At 32.6% G+C, this 18,952-nt stretch overlaps 2 protein-coding genes across 6 annotated transcripts in view; both read left to right on the forward strand.

Moving 5' to 3' along the window:
* The window catches only part of LOC111715261 (telomerase protein component 1), a 25,662-nt gene extending 15,352 nt beyond the window's left edge, over positions 1–10,310 (forward strand). For 3 of the 5 annotated variants that reach the window (XM_023490566.1, XM_023490570.1, XM_023490567.1), the window contains 11 exons: positions 471–546; positions 2,313–2,381; positions 3,792–3,862; positions 4,445–4,527; positions 5,173–5,274; positions 5,922–6,022; positions 6,100–6,135; positions 6,683–6,786; positions 8,635–8,727; positions 9,055–9,091; positions 9,288–9,444. In XM_023490566.1, the coding sequence (XP_023346334.1) occupies positions 471–546; positions 2,313–2,381; positions 3,792–3,862; positions 4,445–4,527; positions 5,173–5,274; positions 5,922–6,022; positions 6,100–6,135; positions 6,683–6,786; positions 8,635–8,727; positions 9,055–9,091; positions 9,288–9,429 (914 nt within the window). In that variant the 3' untranslated portion in view covers positions 9,430–9,444. Of the gene's footprint in view, positions 1–470; positions 547–2,312; positions 2,382–3,791; positions 3,863–4,444; positions 4,528–5,172; positions 5,275–5,921; positions 6,023–6,099; positions 6,136–6,682; positions 6,787–8,634; positions 8,728–9,054; positions 9,092–9,287; positions 9,445–9,774; positions 9,929–10,137 lie in introns of those variants that run through there. The other 2 variants (XM_023490569.1, XM_023490568.1) reach the window with 2 other exon arrangements.
* Positions 10,311–10,528: 218 nt separating this feature from the next.
* On the forward strand, positions 10,529–18,758 carry LOC111715262 (uncharacterized). Its single transcript, XM_023490571.1, has 5 exons — positions 10,529–10,665; positions 11,514–11,638; positions 13,110–13,179; positions 14,591–14,726; positions 18,540–18,758. Exons 2-5 carry the CDS (start codon positions 11,593–11,595, stop codon positions 18,753–18,755), a joined length of 468 nt encoding a protein of 155 aa, XP_023346339.1. The 5' UTR covers positions 10,529–10,665; positions 11,514–11,592; the 3' UTR covers positions 18,756–18,758.
* Positions 18,759–18,952: the final 194 nt, after the last annotated feature.

Consider the following 18,952-nt stretch of genomic DNA (forward strand, 5'->3'; position numbering starts at 1 on the left):
GCCCCCCCCCCCCTCCTCCCTAGAAAAAGGAATTAGAGAATAGTTATTGGGTTGAAATGCATGTTCATAGCCCAATTTTTTTTTGTTTTAAACAAGTATCCAAATGTTTCTACATTTATTTTTCAAGGGCATTTCAAAAATATAGTTTTTAGATGTGTAGCTTCAGTCACAAAAAGTTATGGGCTGTTTTAGACTTTTTACCGCCCTGTACTTTACCCTAGATATGCATTTAAAAAAAATCCTTTAAATTTCTTTTTATTAAAAGTCACAAAATTTCACGGTGATAGTGTCAAAACTGAGAGTGCTAGAACAAAACCAACTTATAGGGGGGGGGGGGGCATTAAACGACCCCCCACCAACCAGGCTGTTTATGGCTAAAACCCCCCAGTTGAAACCATGAAATTTGGCCTGTTTACTTTTTATCTTTGTTTTTAGATTTAAAAGATTTAAGTTTTTTATCATATTTCTAGATGTTGCCGAGCTAAACCTGACTATCCAGCAGAAAATAAAGAAATCTAAGGGGAAGCTCCTGATTATTATAAACAGGTTGGTTTTATTTCATCTTGTAGTTGAAGTCTAAAGGAACAAAGTAAGTGCCACAAACTCAATTTTCTACTGCCTGTATCTTGACAACCTGATGGTATAAACGTTTGATATATATTTCAAACTTTGACTATTTGATATAACAAAATTCATAGCTTAAATTATAAATGGTTTTAGACACCAGGTTGCAATTAGATATAGGGATTACAAATTAAAGTTTGTGGTAAAACTAATTTCTTTTGTATGGAAAATGCGCTAAATGACGACGTTTAAAATAATTATTTGTAAGCACTCTGTTTTTTTTTCACAGAGTTAACATGTTTTGGGGATGTTTATAGGATTTCATACCATTTTATTTTAACCTTTAAAGGGACTGTAAACTTAATTTCAAATGACCCTCCATGCAAAGATTACAAATTGGCAATGTCTATTTTATAACGGTACCCATGAAACCTCAATCTGATCAAAAATGTGGAAGATATCGCTATTTTCCAAACTCAAAAAGTGTTTAATTCTAATATTCTTCTTATACGTCAAAAATGTGTAAGTCAACAGAAAACCAACAGTTTAAAGAAACATAAACATGAATCAATAATAAAAACTTGATCAGACAAACCTTTTAATGATACCATTGCAAATTGAACATTGACATCTGTTGATGAAGGTAACATTAAATTACGCTTACAGTTCCCTTAACTCTTCTTTATTTCTGAAGGTTGGATAAAACTTTGCTTGTAATTGTTAGAAAATGTTGATAAAGAAACAAATAGTGTTCAAAAAGATGTTCTCAGGAACTCTGAAACATGAAAGATGCAAAAATGTTCAAGTTTTCGTTTTAAAATATTTAAAATAAACTTAGTTCTGAACTTGAAAAGTTCCTAGTCTGCAAACAGTTTCCACTTTTCTTAGTTTCTAACTTTAACTTTATACTGCAGATATAAGAACTTAGACTTTAACTTTATGCTGCAGATATAAGAACTTAGACTTTAACTTTATACTGCAGATATAAGAACTTAGACTTTAACTTTATGCTGCAGATATAAGAACTTAGACTTTAACTTTATACTGCAGATATAAGAACTTAGACTTTAACTTTATACTGCAGATATAAGAACTTAGACTTTAACTTTATACTGCAGATATAAGAACTTAGACTTTAACTTTATGCTGCAGATATAAGAACTTAGACTTTAACTTTATACTGCAGATGTAAGAACTTAGACTTTAACTTTATACTGCAGATATAAGAACTTAGACTTTAACTTTATACTGCAGATATAAGAACTTAGACTTTAACTTTATACTGCAGATGTAAGAACTTAAACTTTAAGACAAGATAAGGGATGATGTATAGTCAAGGAGCGCCATAACTATTTCCTGAAAAACTTCTGAAAAACAAACTCCTGAAAAACAAGCTCCTGAAAAACAAGCTCCTGAAAAAAAAACGATTTAAAGACAAACTCCTGACTATCTTGATTTATTGATTAGGATGGATATATTGGGATGTATTGAATGGATTGATTTATTGATTAGGATGGATATATTGGGATGTATTGGATGTATTGGGATATATTGACTGGATTGATTTATTGATTAGGATGGATGTTTGAGATGTATTGACCTGATATGCATAAAAAGGGATGAAAGGACAGCTCACCGAAGCAAATTTGGGAATAAACAAACAAAGTCCCACAAGCCGCAGGATAAACGTTGATTTATTGATTAGGATGGATATATTGGGATGTATTGACTGGAATGATATTGATTAGGATGGATATATTGGGATGTATTGACTGGATTCCTGAGATGCTACCACCTGGATTAATAATATTAACCAGGGAAACAATATTAACTCATTTTTTTTACATTCAACAATTTTTATTTAAGACAGGTTAAAGACAGGATTTTCAGCCACTCTTTCAATTACTTAATTAAGGAATTGAGTTTTTGCCACTAACTCACATTTTCTAATCCTTATATCTTCACAATCTGATGGTGTAAACTTTTGATACTTCAGACTTAGACTAATTGATCCAACAAAATTCATAGTTTGAAATATCAAAAGTCTTCGACATCGGGTTCCAAACATCTGGGATTAGAAAATCTGAGTTTGTGGCAAAAACTCAGTTCCTTTCTAACAAAGTTAGATCTCTTAGTGCCACATTGATACTTGATTTTATTATTTTTTAGAACTTTAGTGAAAATTCCAATATTACATCGTTAAAATGTAAATATATTTATTTTTTTTATGAAAAACATGCACACAATGGTATACTACAGGGTGTTTTAAAAATTGCTTTTTAGAGCACTATACAGGTCGGGTTATAACTTTTTGGACATTTTCATAATCTTTGTTATTGATCACTGGACACCAATTAGAGGTTTAGAGCACACAAAATCAATAACAGTTAATTTTGTAATTTTCCATTTTGGCCCTGTTGAACAGTGATATCGAGATATATGTAAGTGAAAATCTATCTTTGGGTTTATATTTATATTTTTTACAACAGCAGATACCAAGTATAAAAAAGGGATTCAAACTATTGGTATATAGCATAATTTCAGGTTAGTTTTTCTTGTAATTTAAATTTTTTTTTCTTATGTTATCCAAACACAAATATGAATTTTTAAATTCAACCAACTCAAAGTGACCAAACCAACTTCATTCATGGCATATCTCCCTCTGTTTTTGTGCTACAGACCTCTTTTTTGTGCTACAGACCTCTTTTTTTGTGATAAAGGCCTCTTTTTTGTGTCCAACAATCCTAGATTTTAAAAAATGTCCAAAAATTAAAAAATCCAACAATGATAAGATCTGTATCTTGTAGTACACTGTACAATTGAGATTACAGCTCAGGAAATCCAGAAGGAATACTGTTCTTGCTACAAAATCTGAGCTTCTAATCCCTATATCTTTGCAACCCAATGTCACAAACCTTAGATATTTCAAACTATGATTTCTAATATATTTAGTAGTCTAAATTTGAAATATCAAAAATTTACACCCTCAGATTGCAAAGATATAGGGTTTAGATAATTTGAGTTTGTGGCAAAGACTTGGCCATACCTTTATGACTAGAATATGTTGGCATGGATAATATAAAAAAACCCTCTCTCTGATTAGTAGCGTTAAAAAAGCACGGGAGGGNCAAGCCGTATGTTGCATCTTTGTGAATTTTTATGTACACTACGTTCTTAGGACAATTCTTAAGATTTAGCAGAACAATATTGTTAATATTGTGAATCAGTTGTTCCCCGGAAAATAAGAAATGTCTGCAACAGTTTTCAAGTCTGCAAGATGTTAAACTAGGACAGATGGGTGAGTACTTACAAAACTTAAAATTTTGCCGGTTTTTTTGTAAAATTGAAAGATTTAAATTTTTTTTTGAAATCGACATTTGTTCCAGGTATTTTTTCTATTTAACAATCCATAAACCTTCCCAAGGGTCGTGTGAGTTGCCACAAAATTTCTTTTTACGTTCATTAAGGATATAAACATGTCGACAAATGAGCCAAATTTATATTAAGATTGACATTTTTAAGCTTATTATACATATAATACTGGTATGTTAGAACTCTGATTCACGTCAAACTAAAGTAAATTGGACAAAATATTAAGATATTTTATATTTTCAATGATAACTCCTTCAATGAAAGAGCTATTAAGATACACAAAAATGTTATGTTACATAATGTCCAAAAACGTCAATATTGGTTTTAAATTTAAAGAGTGTGGAGACGAGCAGAAAATCTGAAAATATGTTTTTGATTTCCTTGCTGCAACTTTTGTTTGGCTATATTAAAATAGCCGGGTAAATTTGCTTTTTTCATATATATATAAAAAATCAAAGAATTAGCGTATTCCATTTGAATACTTATTTTTATTTTTTTTGTTTTCTAGATTTGAAAGATAGAAAAGACTATGTAAGATCGAGGCTGGGAGTTCTTGGGAAAACCTTAAATGAGGATTCATATGAAAACCAGGTATTATAAAGGGATGGCCATTTTTTTAGGGAATTCAAGAAAATTTCTTTTTACACTATATAGTGCATTTCAAGTTCCAGGCCGAATTTTAACTAGCCAGAGCAGGCTGTACAGTACGAAGCAAAACTATGTAAGGCAGAACTGTATACGCCAAATTAACGATCCCCTGCTATAGTGAAATTAATGTGATTTAATCGTTAAATCATATATGTGTTGATTTTTAGTATTTCTAACGAAAGTTCGCGAAAAGGTTTGCTAAATAAGAAAACAATATTTTGCAAAAGTTTTCGTTCGCTGGCAAACCTATAATTGTTGATATGGAATGTTGATTAAATAATACCGAGATTAGATACAATTTTCCGTATCTAATCTCGGTATAAAGACCTCTTTTTATTAGCTATCAATCTCATACTAGCTTCAACAGATTTTTTTGCCCTATCCCTCAAATTATTCATTACGTATCAGCAAAAAGGTAAACTTAAGAATTTTTGGGAAAAATCATTTCAATAGAACGCTTTTATAATGGTTATAGATAAAAGGTTTAAGGGTACACTTGTTAATCGGTCATCGCCATGGTCACGTCAAATTTCGTTTACAATCCCTTTAATAGGGTCTAATAAATAAATACATATCAATATTTTGCAGATAGATGATCTAGTGTCCAGGAGGGAGGGTGGTAGCCCAGCCTGGTTAAATGCAGCGATCAATAGGCTGGTCAAATTCTCCTCATACAACACCATTTCACAGGTATGTGAGGGAGGGAGGGGTTTATAACCCTTTACACTGGCGAGGGAGGGATGGCTTTGTAACAATTTACATTGGCGAGGGAGGGATGGCTTAGTAACACTTTAAACTGGCGAGGGGTGGATGGCTTAATAATAATTTGCACCGGCGAGTGGTGCATGGCTGTATAACACTTTACACTTGCGAGGGAGGGATGGTATCGTAATACTTTTACACTGGTACAAAAAATGATGCCTGTCTTTAAGTTTTAAATTTTATTTACAGAATCTATTGATTTTTTAAGAGTTCAATAAAACTTACCAGCTTGCTTGAATAGTTCAATAAAACTTACCAGCTTGCTTGAATAGTTCAAAAGATTGAAAACAAGTGAAAGAATTTTATTTCGAATTATTAGAAATAGTTTAAAGTTCTTTCACAGAATAAAATTGAATAGGGGTTTTTCTCTTTTTTAACAATTGATTGTTATGTTTTCTATAAAAGAATCAAAGGTTTCATTGTTCAAACTTTTTTACACAGTATGATGAACACCATGCGTTTCATAAACTAATAATTCTATACAATTAAGTCTTTGAAGCAAAACAAACAAACAAAAATTTCAAATGTATAAGATAAAACATGCTTAAACCAAAAAGCAAAATATCGTTGTTCAGGATATCAGAGGTTTGGGAAACAGCATGAAAGAATTATATCTACAACAACTGTCAACAGCTGTTGACAGCTGTGGTGAGGAAGCTGTATCGACAGCTGTCAGGTAAAGAATTAGAATAGTTTCCTAAAAGCTTTCAAAAATATTTTGTATTAGAAATATAAAAATCTCTATTTTTGCAGGATCATCTACCTTTCTAAATATGGGATACATCTCAGGTATGCATATGTTTAAGCCAAAGGCGTACACGGGGGGGGCTGTGGGGGCTTAGCCCCCCTGCATCAGTAAAATCTATGTGTTCCAATGGGTTTTCAGGCCCCAACAGGTACTGAGCCCCCCCCCCTCTCCTGTAAAGAAAAGTTAAGCTCACCCCTGAACCCAACCTTACTTTCTGTTATAGCATATTATGCAATATACGCACATTGCAACTTCTACGTACATCATACATGCTATATACTTGCTATGTGAAACATTAGAATTTTATAAAAATAAACTGCAAAGAAAAGGAAATACTCATCCGAAAGAAACTGATTACTTGCCACAAATTTTACTTTTAGAATCTTTTTATCTTTTCAACATGAAGGTAAACTTCGATATAACAGATTATTAATTCCTGCCACATGAAAAATCAAAGGTTCATACCCTCAGGTTTAAAGATATAAGAATTAGAAATTTAGAGTCAGATCCAATATTGAACCATTCTTTAAACCTAACACTTTGATTTTTTATTTTATTTTGACATATTTATACATTTTATGTGTTCAGTGATCTACAGGCGTTGATGTCATTTCTCCTGTATGGAGAGCTGAGCAAACTCTCAAGTATTGAGAATACACTCATTCAGTTTAAACAGTTCAGAGCAAAGTCCGGTATGTTTTCATTTTTTAAACGATAGTTTCGTTTTGAAAACGACGACGAAAAACGAAAAACGAAACGATCGTTTTTTAAAGCGATTTTTTTAAATAAAAGTTCGTATTTTAAAAGCGATCGTCTTTAAAAATGATCGCTTTCATAAAGCTTGTCGTTTAGTTAACGATCGTTAACGACAACCCTTCGTTACCGATTGTTAATGACAACTCTTTGTTAAAGATCGTTAACATATTAATCAATGACACTTTTTTTCAAAAACGAACGTTTAAAAAAAATTGTTAAAAACGACTAATACCGAAGAACGTAGTGTCCATTCAAATTCAGAATTGTAATATCTGAATGATTTGTTTAAATTAAATAGATTTTTTACGGTCCAAGCCGTATGTTGCATCTTTGTGAATTTTTATGTACACTACGTTCTTAGGCATTAGTCATTTTTAACAATTTTCTCCTTATAGACGCAACAGATAGAAGTAAGATTAGTAGCGATCAAAAGCGCTTTTTAATCGCATTAAGCCTATACCCCTTTTCATTTTTCGCGAACACTCCCTTTAAACCAACTTTATATGGTCCAATAAAGGATTCCCCAGTAAGTCCATAAGTCCATCCATATACCCTTCACATCCGAAAAAGATGCAAAATAATTTTAATTTCCATAAATTTACAGGTTACCCTGAGAAATCTGGCATGACTTTCTTTTGCTCTTTGATTTAATTTTTCCATAGTTCGGAAATTGGATTGGAGAGCGTTTTCTGGCGTACCCTGTATAGTGTATACCTATATTATACAATTGCATCAAAAGATGAATATTAAAATCTATATCGCCGCCCTTGTATACGAGTATAGATAAGAATATTTTTCGCTTAATCATCCAATTATCAATTTCTACCAAAAAATACCACGTCTTAGAAACTACTAACTGTGTTTACAAGATATGTAGAATCAGCTAGGGGGCTGATTAGAACCCTATCAACACTTCAATAGAATCCTTGTATTCATTAAAAATAATTAAATAAAAAATAGAACTTGTGACGCATTCGAGGAGAATATAAACTTTAATTAATATATGCTGATGCAGGGTAAATACATTTACACAACTAGTATGCGAAGAAAACGATACATAAAAAGACATTTTAAATAGTTTTATCAGATCGCTTCACGGACAAGGGTGCTAGAGTGTCGGTAAACCCGTCGGTCGCAGGGTGCAATTTAAACGGTATAGACTTTTCATCCTTAGAATACTCAAGCCAGTTATGCCTAGGAAAATAACTAGTTCTCTTAGGTCAGGGCGCTCCGCACCCTATTTCTCGTAAATGTTTTAGCTTTTAATATTATTAAACATAATGATAAAGATATATTCATTTTTTGCAGGCCTTTTTTTTGACTAAACGATTTTGTCTTTTATTCCTGAATATCCAGTATTCATACAGATGAAGAAATATACAGGGTTACTCACAAAATATGAAACTGTAAAGACGAATTGAAACTCTTCAACAATGACGATCCCATGTTTAAATTAAGTCTGTTGCATTAAATGTTTTTTTTTTATTGGCTTTTTAATGATGATTAGCATCGATCAAGAAAGACGTTTATAGTTATGGGAGTCATGAATGTAAAAAAACAGTATGAATTACGTACAGTCGTCTCTGAAGTCTAATTCTTTGTAGATAACACAGTGTATGGTTAAAAATGTTATTTCTTAAATTGACTCATTTTGATGAAATCTGTCGCAATGTAAAATAATTCCCGAAAGAAAAATGATTTTCCATCGCAAGTGATGACATAACTGTAATGCCGCGTTCTCAACTATACTATTGAAAGGTAAATATTTAAAAGAACCTGTTTAGAATACATTTTCCCTACCCTGGACCTTTGTACACTGCTAAATCAACTGGATGGGGTCATCGTGTACATCTCAGGAGTTTACACTCATCCAGCAGGAATATATTCATTGGTCATTTTGATTAGCATTTTTTTAATCATCGTCGCCATTTTCATTGAAAAGGGGATTCCCTTGAAATATTTTAGATGATCTCCTTGTTTTTCTTTCGTGCATCAAGTTCTAATCAATTCCATTTTTATTTTATTTTATCTTTGATATTAAATTGATTATTTTCCAAAACTTGGACTGTTTAAGCCAGCTTCCATCTCGAATTTTGATTCTGAGTTGATAGAAAAAATAATATTTTATATATGAAAGTAGTTTACTGCTCTGAATACACTTCATTAGTTTCTATACTATCTGAGATAAATAAATAAAATATTAGGAATGGTGAGGAAACTTCTCTGGGAAAAGTTTATCAGGTAAAACTATATTGCTAACATCTAAAATGTGCAAATGAGTAATAAAAATGTACTAAATGTAAATAATTACAGAAAAAGCGTTTGACCAGTTTAGGCATTTTTTACGTTGTCTTGTAGATTGCAGCTTGATAATGTCGAAACTCTTCAGATAATTTGACATACTTCCTTGCTGTTTCTATATTTATATATTAAACAGGAGCACTGATCCAAGGAGTATTAAAGTACTCCAATGCTCCCTTGCTGCTCTCTATAATCATATACTAAACAGGAACACTGATCGAAGGAGTATTAAAGTACTCCTATACTGCCTTGCTGTTTCTATAAATATATATATATAAATATATAAAAAGGAAAACTGATCCAAGAAGTATTAAAGTACTCCTATGCTCCCTTGCTGCGCTCTATAATCATATACTAAACAGGAGCACTGATCCAAGGAGTATTAAAGTACTCCTATACTCCTGTTGACTTTAAAAGTCACTATAGTAAAATAAAGAGATCTAAAATGGATATTTCTAACATTTATTTAAAAAACGAAAGTTTTGAAATATTTGCAAAGTATTAAAGTACTCCTATACTCCCTTGCTGTTTCTATAATTATATATTAAACAGGAGCACTGATCCAAGGAGTATTAAAGTACTCCTATACTCCTTTGCTGCTTCTATATTTATATATTAAACAGGAGTACTGATCCAAGGAGTATTAAAGTACTCCAATGCTCCCTTGCTGCGCTCTATAATCATATACTAAACAGGAACACTGATTCAAGGAGTATTAAAGTACTCCTATACTCCCTTGCTGCTTCTATAATTATATATTAAACAGGAGCACTGATTCTGATCCAAGAAGTATTAAAGTACTCCTATACTCCCTTGCTGCTTCTATATTTATATATTAAACAGGAGTACTGATCCAAGGAGTATTAAAGTACTCCTTTACTCCCTTGCTGCTCTCTATAATCATATACTAAACAGGAGTACTCATCCAAGTAGTATTAAAGTACTCCTATACTCCCTTGCTGCTTCTATGTTTATATATTAAACAGGAGTACTGATCCAAGGAGTATTAAAGTACTCCTATACTCCCTTGCTGCCTCTATAATTATATATTTAACAGGAGCACTGATCCAAGGAGTATTAAAGTACTCCTATACTCCCTTGCTGCTTCTATAATTATATATTAAACAGGAGCACTGATCCAAGAAGTATTAAAGTACTCCTATACTCCCTTGCTGCTTCTATAATTTTATATTAAACAGGAGCACTGATCCAAGGAGTATTAAAGTACTCCTATACTCCCTTGCTGCTTCTATAATTATATATCTAACAGGAGTACTGATCCATGGAGTATTAAAGTACTCCTGTACTCCCTTGCTGCTTCTATAATTATATATTAAACAGGAGTACTGATCCATGGAGTATTAAAGTTCTCCTGTACTCCCTTGCTGCTTCTATAATTATATATTAAACAGGAGTACTGATCCAAGGAGTATTAAAGTACTCCTATACTCCCTTGCTGCTCTCTATCTAGAGAAATGGAATGAAGGGAACTCTGACCCATTAACCCTTAAAAGGTAAAAATATATAATTTTTGATAAATCTTAAATTGATCCCCTTAAATTGAATTAAAAAAGAATTAGCGTTTTTAAAACGTTATTCAGCAAAAATTATACTTTATTTGTTGAATATGTGAACGAAAAAGTGCGATTTAGTGGTTTAACAAAATAGAAATTTCTTATTCTGAACTGCGTAGAGTCTAGGCTAGATCTCAACCGCTCGTTCAACCGCTCCCGCTGAGTTTTTTTCTCTAAAGTATATATCATTCGTTTCTGATATATTTTGTTGATCAAGATTCTTTAAAGTTTATTTTTAAGGACATCAAATCAATTCAAATTGAACTCTTTCTAAAATTGAATAATTGTCTTGTAATTCTAGAGTTAAACTTTTACTCTTAAACCTATTGCTAACGTATCGAATAGGGTTTCAAAATTTTATAGAAATATCTTTCGCGAAATTACAATCTTTAGAAAAAATCTCATTTTTGAAAATTTTGATCAATTAAAAATATTGCGCATACGTTGAAAAAAATCGCAAAATTTTAAAACTATTCACAATGAACAATGTTTATTGCAGCAAATAAATTATGTTCTTTCAAACAGTTTTTTCTGTAAGAGGCTGTAAGCGTAATTTCAAGTGACCGAAGGCTCGATTCACAACGGTACCCTAAAAACAAGTTTTTTTCTTCTTTAAAACTGATCATTTTTATTTGTAGATTCTCTACACAAATTACTTCCACAGTATTGATCAGAAAAAGGTTTTAAGAAAACCAGTGTGAATCGGGCATGGTCATCTTTGTATTGAGGGCAAATTGCATTTACACAAAGTTTTTTCTTGAAAACTAAATAATAATCTACTATTTCAGTTTGGCCCACTACGCTGGAAACCTGAATGAAACAAAACTGTTGGTTAAACTACTCTGTTCTTCAAAATATTGCGAGGAAATGAGTTCAGCTGGCCTCATTTCTCATTTCCTAGATCTACTTCTAGGTAACCTTATCCTATATATACTAGATCCTAGATATTCTAGATATGCTTCAACGTAAGCATATCCTAAATATGCTTCAACGTAAAAATATCTTAGATAAACTACCATGTAAACATATCCTAGATATACTTCTAGGTAATCATTTCCTAGATATACTTTTCGGAAAACATATCCTAGATATACTTCTAGGTAATCATATATTAGATATGCTTTTAGGGAAACATATCCTAGATATACTATTAGGTAAACATATCATAGATATACTTTTAGGTAAGCATATCCTAGATATACTTCTAGGTAAACATATCCTAGATATACAACTAGGTAAACATATCCTAGACAAACTATTAGGTAAACATATACTAGATATACTTCTAGGTAATCATATACTAGATATACTTTTAGGGAAACATATCCTAGATACACTTCTAGATAATCATTTCCTAGATATACTTCTAGGTAAACATATTCTAGATATACTACTAGGTAAGCATATCCTAGATACACTTCTAGGTAAACATATCCTAGATATACTTCTAGGTAATCATTTTCTAGATATACTTCTAGGTAAGGTTTCCTGGATCTAAGGAAAGAATAAATGGATCGTAATCGTCCACGATTTACAAAAGTACTCTTTAAAGAATATTCTGATCAAGTAAATATATAGATTTTGTTTATTTAACCCTATAAAGGCTGAGGGTCTGAAACTATGTATAGCCTGGGGGGCTTAACACGCCCTTGCCTAGAGACGCACCTATAAAAAGGTCTTATAGAATAGGTAAAAGGTCGAAATTCAACTTCATTTTTCAAGCCAGCTCATTGAACAAAAAATTAGACCGATAGCTTTAATAGTTTGGGTTAAAAAAAATGCCAAAAAATGGACAAATAAATGAAAAAAAAATTATTTTTATAAAAACAAATATCAAAGTAACACACATGTTTCTACATCTATTTTTCAAGGGCTTTTTAAAAATATTGTTTATAAATCTGTGGCTTGGTCACCAACAAGTTATGGGCTAGTTTAGTTTTTTTTTTTACACGGACCGGATGTTTTACCGCATTGTTCCCTATCCTTTGAATTAAAAAAAACAAAATTTTGTTTACAAAAAAATCCTTTAAATTTCTATGACTTTCAGTCACAAAATTTCACAGTGATATTGTCAAAAATGAAAGTTCTCGGACAAAAAACTAGAGAGGGGGGGGAGGGAATTACACGGCCCGAACAGCCTGTTTAGGGTTAAGCTCTCAGAAAAGTTATGCCATCTTCTATATAAATATTATAAAGGTTTCAAGGGTACCGTTGTGAATCGGGCAAAGCTGTTTTGCATGAGGAGACACTTAAAATGAGGCTTACAATCCCTTTAAACATAACTTATATCTACCTCTAGGAAGGCATCAATTAAGCCTTATTATGAGATGAATGACTCCATATGCAGATGAATATACCCAGTAACTTGTTTTCTTGTAATGTAGGCAGTGAAATAAAACTGAAGCAATTAAAGCTGAAGTTCTGCACTGACCCTCTGGTGGAAGCCTGGGCACGGTAATTTTCAACCTAAACCAAAACCTAAACCAAAACCTTAAAGCTAAACCTAAACCTAAACCAAAACCTAAACCTAAACCTAAACCAAAACCTAAACCTAAACCTAAACCTAAACCTAAACCTAAACCAAAACCTAAACCTAAACCAAAACCTTAAACCTAAACCTAAACCTAAACCTAAACCTAAACCAAAACCTAAACCTAAACCAAAACCTAAACCTAAACCAAAAACAAAACCTTAAAGCTAAACCTAAACCTAAACCAAAACCGAAACCTAAACCTAAACCAAAACCTAAACCTAAGCCTAAAACAAAACCTTAAACCTAAACCTAAACCTAAACCTAAACCTAAACCTAAACCTAAAATTAAACCAAAACCTTAAACCTAAACCTAAACCTAAACCTAACCCAAACAGAACCTAACCCTAAACTAAACCTGAACTAAGCCCATGAATCCTAAACTATGTTTTTGTACTGTACTTTAAAGTGAATATGAATAAAAGTATTTTATATTTCTTAGATTACTTTTCTTAAGGAACTCCAATCTAATTAAATCGGTGACCCTTCTTTTAGATTCTGACCAACCATGAACCTTCCCTGGGTTCATGTCAGGTCCTAACAAAGTTTCGAGTCTGATCAGTAAAAAATATACAAGTTTGCATGCAGTGAAACCCTTAATAACGAATACATCGAAAGCATTCATAAAATGTCGTATTCTTCACTTTCTGATAATGGAATGTTCCAGATATTTAGTTTTTTAATTAAATTATTACATTGAACTCTATAAACCTGTTCCCGCATATTCATGGCTATTTATTTATTTTCGCAAATACTGAAATTTACGTAATACACAGGGTGTCCCACGAAACATGACAGTATGCAAGACGACTTGAATGTCGTCTTGATTTTTGATGCAATTTGCTGCGCTTATTTGTCAACCTAATTTTAGAAGTAAATTTCTAGAGATAATAATCACAAAATTCCCCTAGTCCTGCCATTTCCAAAATGTGGTCTGCCTTTTTTGTGCTTTCAATATTGCCCGACATATAAAGAATTTCGTTCAGATTTCGACAATTTTGCTTTTATTTAACAAAATTGAAATCTGAACCAAACTCTTTATATCTCCGGTAATATTGAAAGCACAAAAAACGCAGACCACTTTTTGGAAATGCCAGGGCTAGGAGAATTATGTGAGAATTGTTTCAAGAATCATACATGTTAAAGTAGATAGAAGACTAAATGTCACAAATAAATTCAAATATCAAAGACGACTTTCAAGTCGTCTTGCTATTGTCATGTTTCGTGGGACACCCTGTAGTATAAAACTCATTGAAAAATTGTCAAGACGACATTCGATAAATTCATCCGATGTATTCGTTATTAAGAGTTTCACTGTAGCACCCTGTTTGTTAGGTTTGTACAAGGGCATCAAGAAGCACTGGAAGAAGAACCCCGTCTGGTCAATCAGCTGCTGATTAATCAGCCGAAAAATAGCGTCATCTTTAAAGCATTTATCAGCTCAAATCAGTCCTTCAACAAAAATAGCAAGGTAAGAAATGACAGCATTTTTATGAATATGATTCTTAAATCTAAGTTTTTATTCCCCATTTTTAATACTGTATCATGTCTCCGATATCCCTTACATTTTGTATCCTATATCCAAGAATAAAAATTCTGTATTGTTCATGTGTTCTGTATCCTGGATATTATATCCTGTATCCTATATTCTAAATTCTAAACCCTGAATATCTTTTCTTATATTCTGAAACCTCTAACTCTGATATTGAATAATAAATCATTTTTATGTGCACACTGCATACTATACACTTTACTTTTATTAAATCCTTCTTTGATATCTATCAGAGTTTATACCCTGCATTGATAACTTTAGGAAGCAAGCATTGATCTTCAAATTCAAAAGTGCGAATATATCGAGAACAAGCGTTAAAGATAAACGATATTCCATACAAAGGTTCCAACTTAAATAGATACAACCGGGGTTTTTATTTGTTTTGTGACTCTCGGCATCAAGCATTGATTTCCAGACCTACAGATTAATTTAATCTTACTTCGATATCTATCTGTGTTCATACCCTGCAAGGATAAATTTACTTAAGGGATTAAGCATTGATCCTCAAACTTTTAAAAGATCCCACATTGGATATCGAGATCAAGCCTTTTATATTAACGATACTCCAATTGCTCACAAATATGTCGACCTCAGAAGTCAGAACTTTTGTATTGTTAATCTCGAGATCAACCATTGATCTTTATCTACGGATTAATTTTATTCTTCTTCTATATCTCGTGGTGGTCATACCGTACATGTAGGCATAACTTGAATCAAAGGATCAAGCATTTACCCTTTAACTTTAAAAGTACCCACATTGAATACTAGGGCTAGTATAAAAGTACCCACATTAAATATCTAGAGCTAGTGTAAAAGTACCCACATTGAATATCTAGAGCAGGTGTAACAGTACCCACAGTGAATACTAGAGCAAGTGTAACAGTACCCACATTAAATATCTAGAGCTAGTGTAACAGTATTCACATTGAATACTAGAGCAAGTATAAAAGTACCCACATTGAATATCTAGAGCTAGTGTAACAGTACCCACATTAAATATCTATAGCTATTGTACCAGTACCCACATTGAAAATCTAGAGCTAGTGTAATAGTACCCACATTGAATATCTAGAGCTAGTGTAACAGTACCCACATTAAATATCTAGAGCTATTGTAACAGTACCCACATTGAATATCTAGAGCAGGTGTAAAAGTACCCACATTGAATATCTAGAGCAGGTGTAACAGTACCCACATTGAATATCTAGAGCAGGTGTAACAGTACCCACATTGAATATCTAGAGCTAGTGTAAAAGTACCCACATTGAATATCTAGAGCAAGTGTAACATTACCCACATTGAATATCTAGAGGTGGTGTAACAGTACCCACATTGAATATCTAGAGCAGGTGTAAAAGTACCCACATTGAATATCTAGAGCAGGTGTAAAAGTACCCACATTGAATATCTAGAGCAGATGTAACAGTACCCACATTGAATATCTAGAGCAAGTGTAACAGTACCCACATTGAATATCTAGAGCAGGTGTAAAAGTACCCACATTGAATATCTAGAGCAGGTGTAACAGTACCCACATTGAATATCTAGAGCAAGTGAAACAGTACAAACATTGAATATCTAGAGCAGGTGTAACAGTGTCCACATTGAATATCTAGAGCAGGTGTAACAGTACCCACATTGAATAGCTAGAGGTGGTGTAAAAGTACCCACATTGAATATCTAGAGGTGGTGTAACAGTACCCACATTGAATATCTAGAGCAGGTTTAACAGTACCCACATTGAATATCTAGAGCAGGTGTAAAAGTACCCACATTGAATATCTAGAGGTGGTGTAACAGTACCCACATTGAATATCTAGAGCAAGTGTAAAAGTACCCACATTGATTATCTAGAGCAGGTGTAAAAGTACCCACATTGATTATCTAGAGCAGGTGTAACAGTACCCACATTGAATATCTAGAGCAGGTGTAAAAATACCCACATTGAATATCTAGAGCAAGTATAAAAGTACCCACATTGAATATCTAGAGCAAGTATAACGGTATCCACATTGAATATCTAGAGCAGGTGTAAAAGTACCCACATTGAATATCTAGAGCAGGTGTAAAAGTACCCACATTGAATATCTAGAGCAGGTGTAAAGTACCCACATTGAATATCTAGAGCAAGTTTAAAAGTACCCACATTGAATATCTAGAGTAGGTGTAACAGTACCCACATTGAATATCTAGAGCAGGTGTAAAAGTACCCACATTGAGTATCTAGAGCAAGTATAACAGTACCCACATTGAATATCTAGAGCAAGTGTTCAAGAATCAAGATTAACAACTGCAGCTCGCAAGGTTAAATCTAGTCTTCTATGACACTGAAATTTGTAAATAAGCAATAATGTTCGGATCTTTTCCGTGGATTGTTTGTTAATCTTGAACGCTTGACCTTGATATACAATGAGGATATATTACGAGGATCAATGATTGATTCCTCACATAAAGTGATCCCCACAGAGTATGACCACCGCGGGACATCGTACATGAATACAAAGAATCTTGATATTTACAAAAGCTGGCGATCAATGCTTGATTAAAAAAGTGTTGACTTCTGTCTTGCACATATATATGGTTTTAGAAGGATATATTACGAGGATCAATGATTGATTCCTCACATAAAGTGATCCCCACAGAGTTTGACCACCGCGGGACATCGTACATGAATACAAAGAATCTTGAAATTTACAAAAGCTGGCGATCAATGCTTGATTAAAAAAGTGTTGACTTCTGTCTTGCACATATATATGGTTTTAGAAGGAAATAAATCGGTGTAGTTTATTATGGGTCCCCTATGTGAATATTCCTCTTTTAAGCAGTTTATTATGGGTCCCTTATGTGAATATTCCTCTTTTAAGCAGTTTATTATGGGTCCCCTATGTGAATATTCTTCTTTTAAGCAGTTTTTTATGGGTCCCCTATGTGAATATTCCTCTTTTAAGCAGTTTTTATGGGTCCCCTATGTGAATATTCCTCTTTTTAGCAGTTTTTTATGGGTCCCCTATGTGAATATTCCTCTTCTAAGAAGTTCTTTATGGGTCCCCTATGTGAATATTCCTCTTTTATGCAGTTTTTAAGACTCCCCTATGTGAATATTCCTCTTTTAAGAAGTTTTCTCTACTAGATTCCATATTCAGGAGAAGGAGCTAGTTATTTATTCTTTTTATTTCTTTTTCTTTTTTCCATCAAAACTTTATTTACTTTTCCCAGAGTTATTTCAACTATTCTAATACTAACATCACATAAACTTGAAAACTACAAGAATTAGTTGAAAGAAATTTTAAAATCATTCAGAAATAGTTTTAAACAATGTGTAAAATCATTTAGAAAAAGTTAAAAAGAATGTTTAAATCATCTTGGTGTTGTTTTTAACAAAGTTTAAAGGGAGTGACTTACTAGACAGTGTAGTTAAGCTCAAAGTGAAGTATTGAAGTAAAAACTTCAGATTTTTATTGAAACCAATAAGACATTCTTACAGTGTACAATTTATAAATAAGAGCGTAAAGTGGTTTTTAATATTTCTTCAGTTGTTTTAGTCAGCAGAAGAAACATTATTGTTTACAATTAACATGAGTAAACAATGAAAAGTTGGTAAGGTGACAGCTTCTCTTTATTTGTATCCATAATGTTTGATAGCTTGGTAGAAATATCAATATTTTACTATTGTCGCGTATAAATCATTTCAATGAAGACGACTTTTGATTTACATTTTAATATTAATTCTAGTTGTTGGAGTGGGTAAACCGTAGTGTAGAGGAGAGAGAAGATCGTCTTGTATCCAGAAAACAAGAGAAGAGTCCTACAGTTATACTTCTCCGGGATACCATTCTCTTCCTGGGATATTCAGATGGAATAATATCCGTCCTGGATAGTCAAACATTCAGGTTGGATATACGCTTTATATATGTATATGACATGGTTTCAGTGTTGCAGTGGGAATAGGGACTCAGAAGTTTGATTTCTTTAAAGGTTGAATAGGAACTTAGACTTTTGATCTAACAGAGTTCTTTTTATGAAATATTCCAAAAATTAAAAGGTGTGAGAATAGGTTACATAATCCTCCTAGCGTTAAGAAATCAATGCTTTACAACTCTTTTAAACAAATACTTTAGAAGGAATGTTCACATTCATAAATATAT

Source organism: Eurytemora carolleeae, unplaced genomic scaffold, assembly GCF_000591075.1.
Source record: "Eurytemora carolleeae unplaced genomic scaffold, Eaff_2.0 scaffold1732, whole genome shotgun sequence".
In the NCBI taxonomy this organism is placed as follows: domain Eukaryota; kingdom Metazoa; phylum Arthropoda; class Copepoda; order Calanoida; family Temoridae; genus Eurytemora; species Eurytemora carolleeae.

What these genes read in the sequence shown, in the direction of transcription:
- LOC111715262 (XM_023490571.1), top strand. Translation starts at nt 11,593, where the DNA reads ATGAGTTCAGCTGGCCTCATTTCTCATTTCCTAGATCTACTTCTAG. An exon ending in TTTCCTAGATCTACTTCTAG is followed by an intron (nt 11,639 to 13,109) that starts GTAACCTTATCC and finishes CTTGTAATGTAG; the next exon opens with GCAGTGAAATAAAACTGAAG. An exon ending in CTGGTGGAAGCCTGGGCACG is followed by an intron (nt 13,180 to 14,590) that starts GTAATTTTCAAC and finishes CCTGTTTGTTAG; the next exon opens with GTTTGTACAAGGGCATCAAG.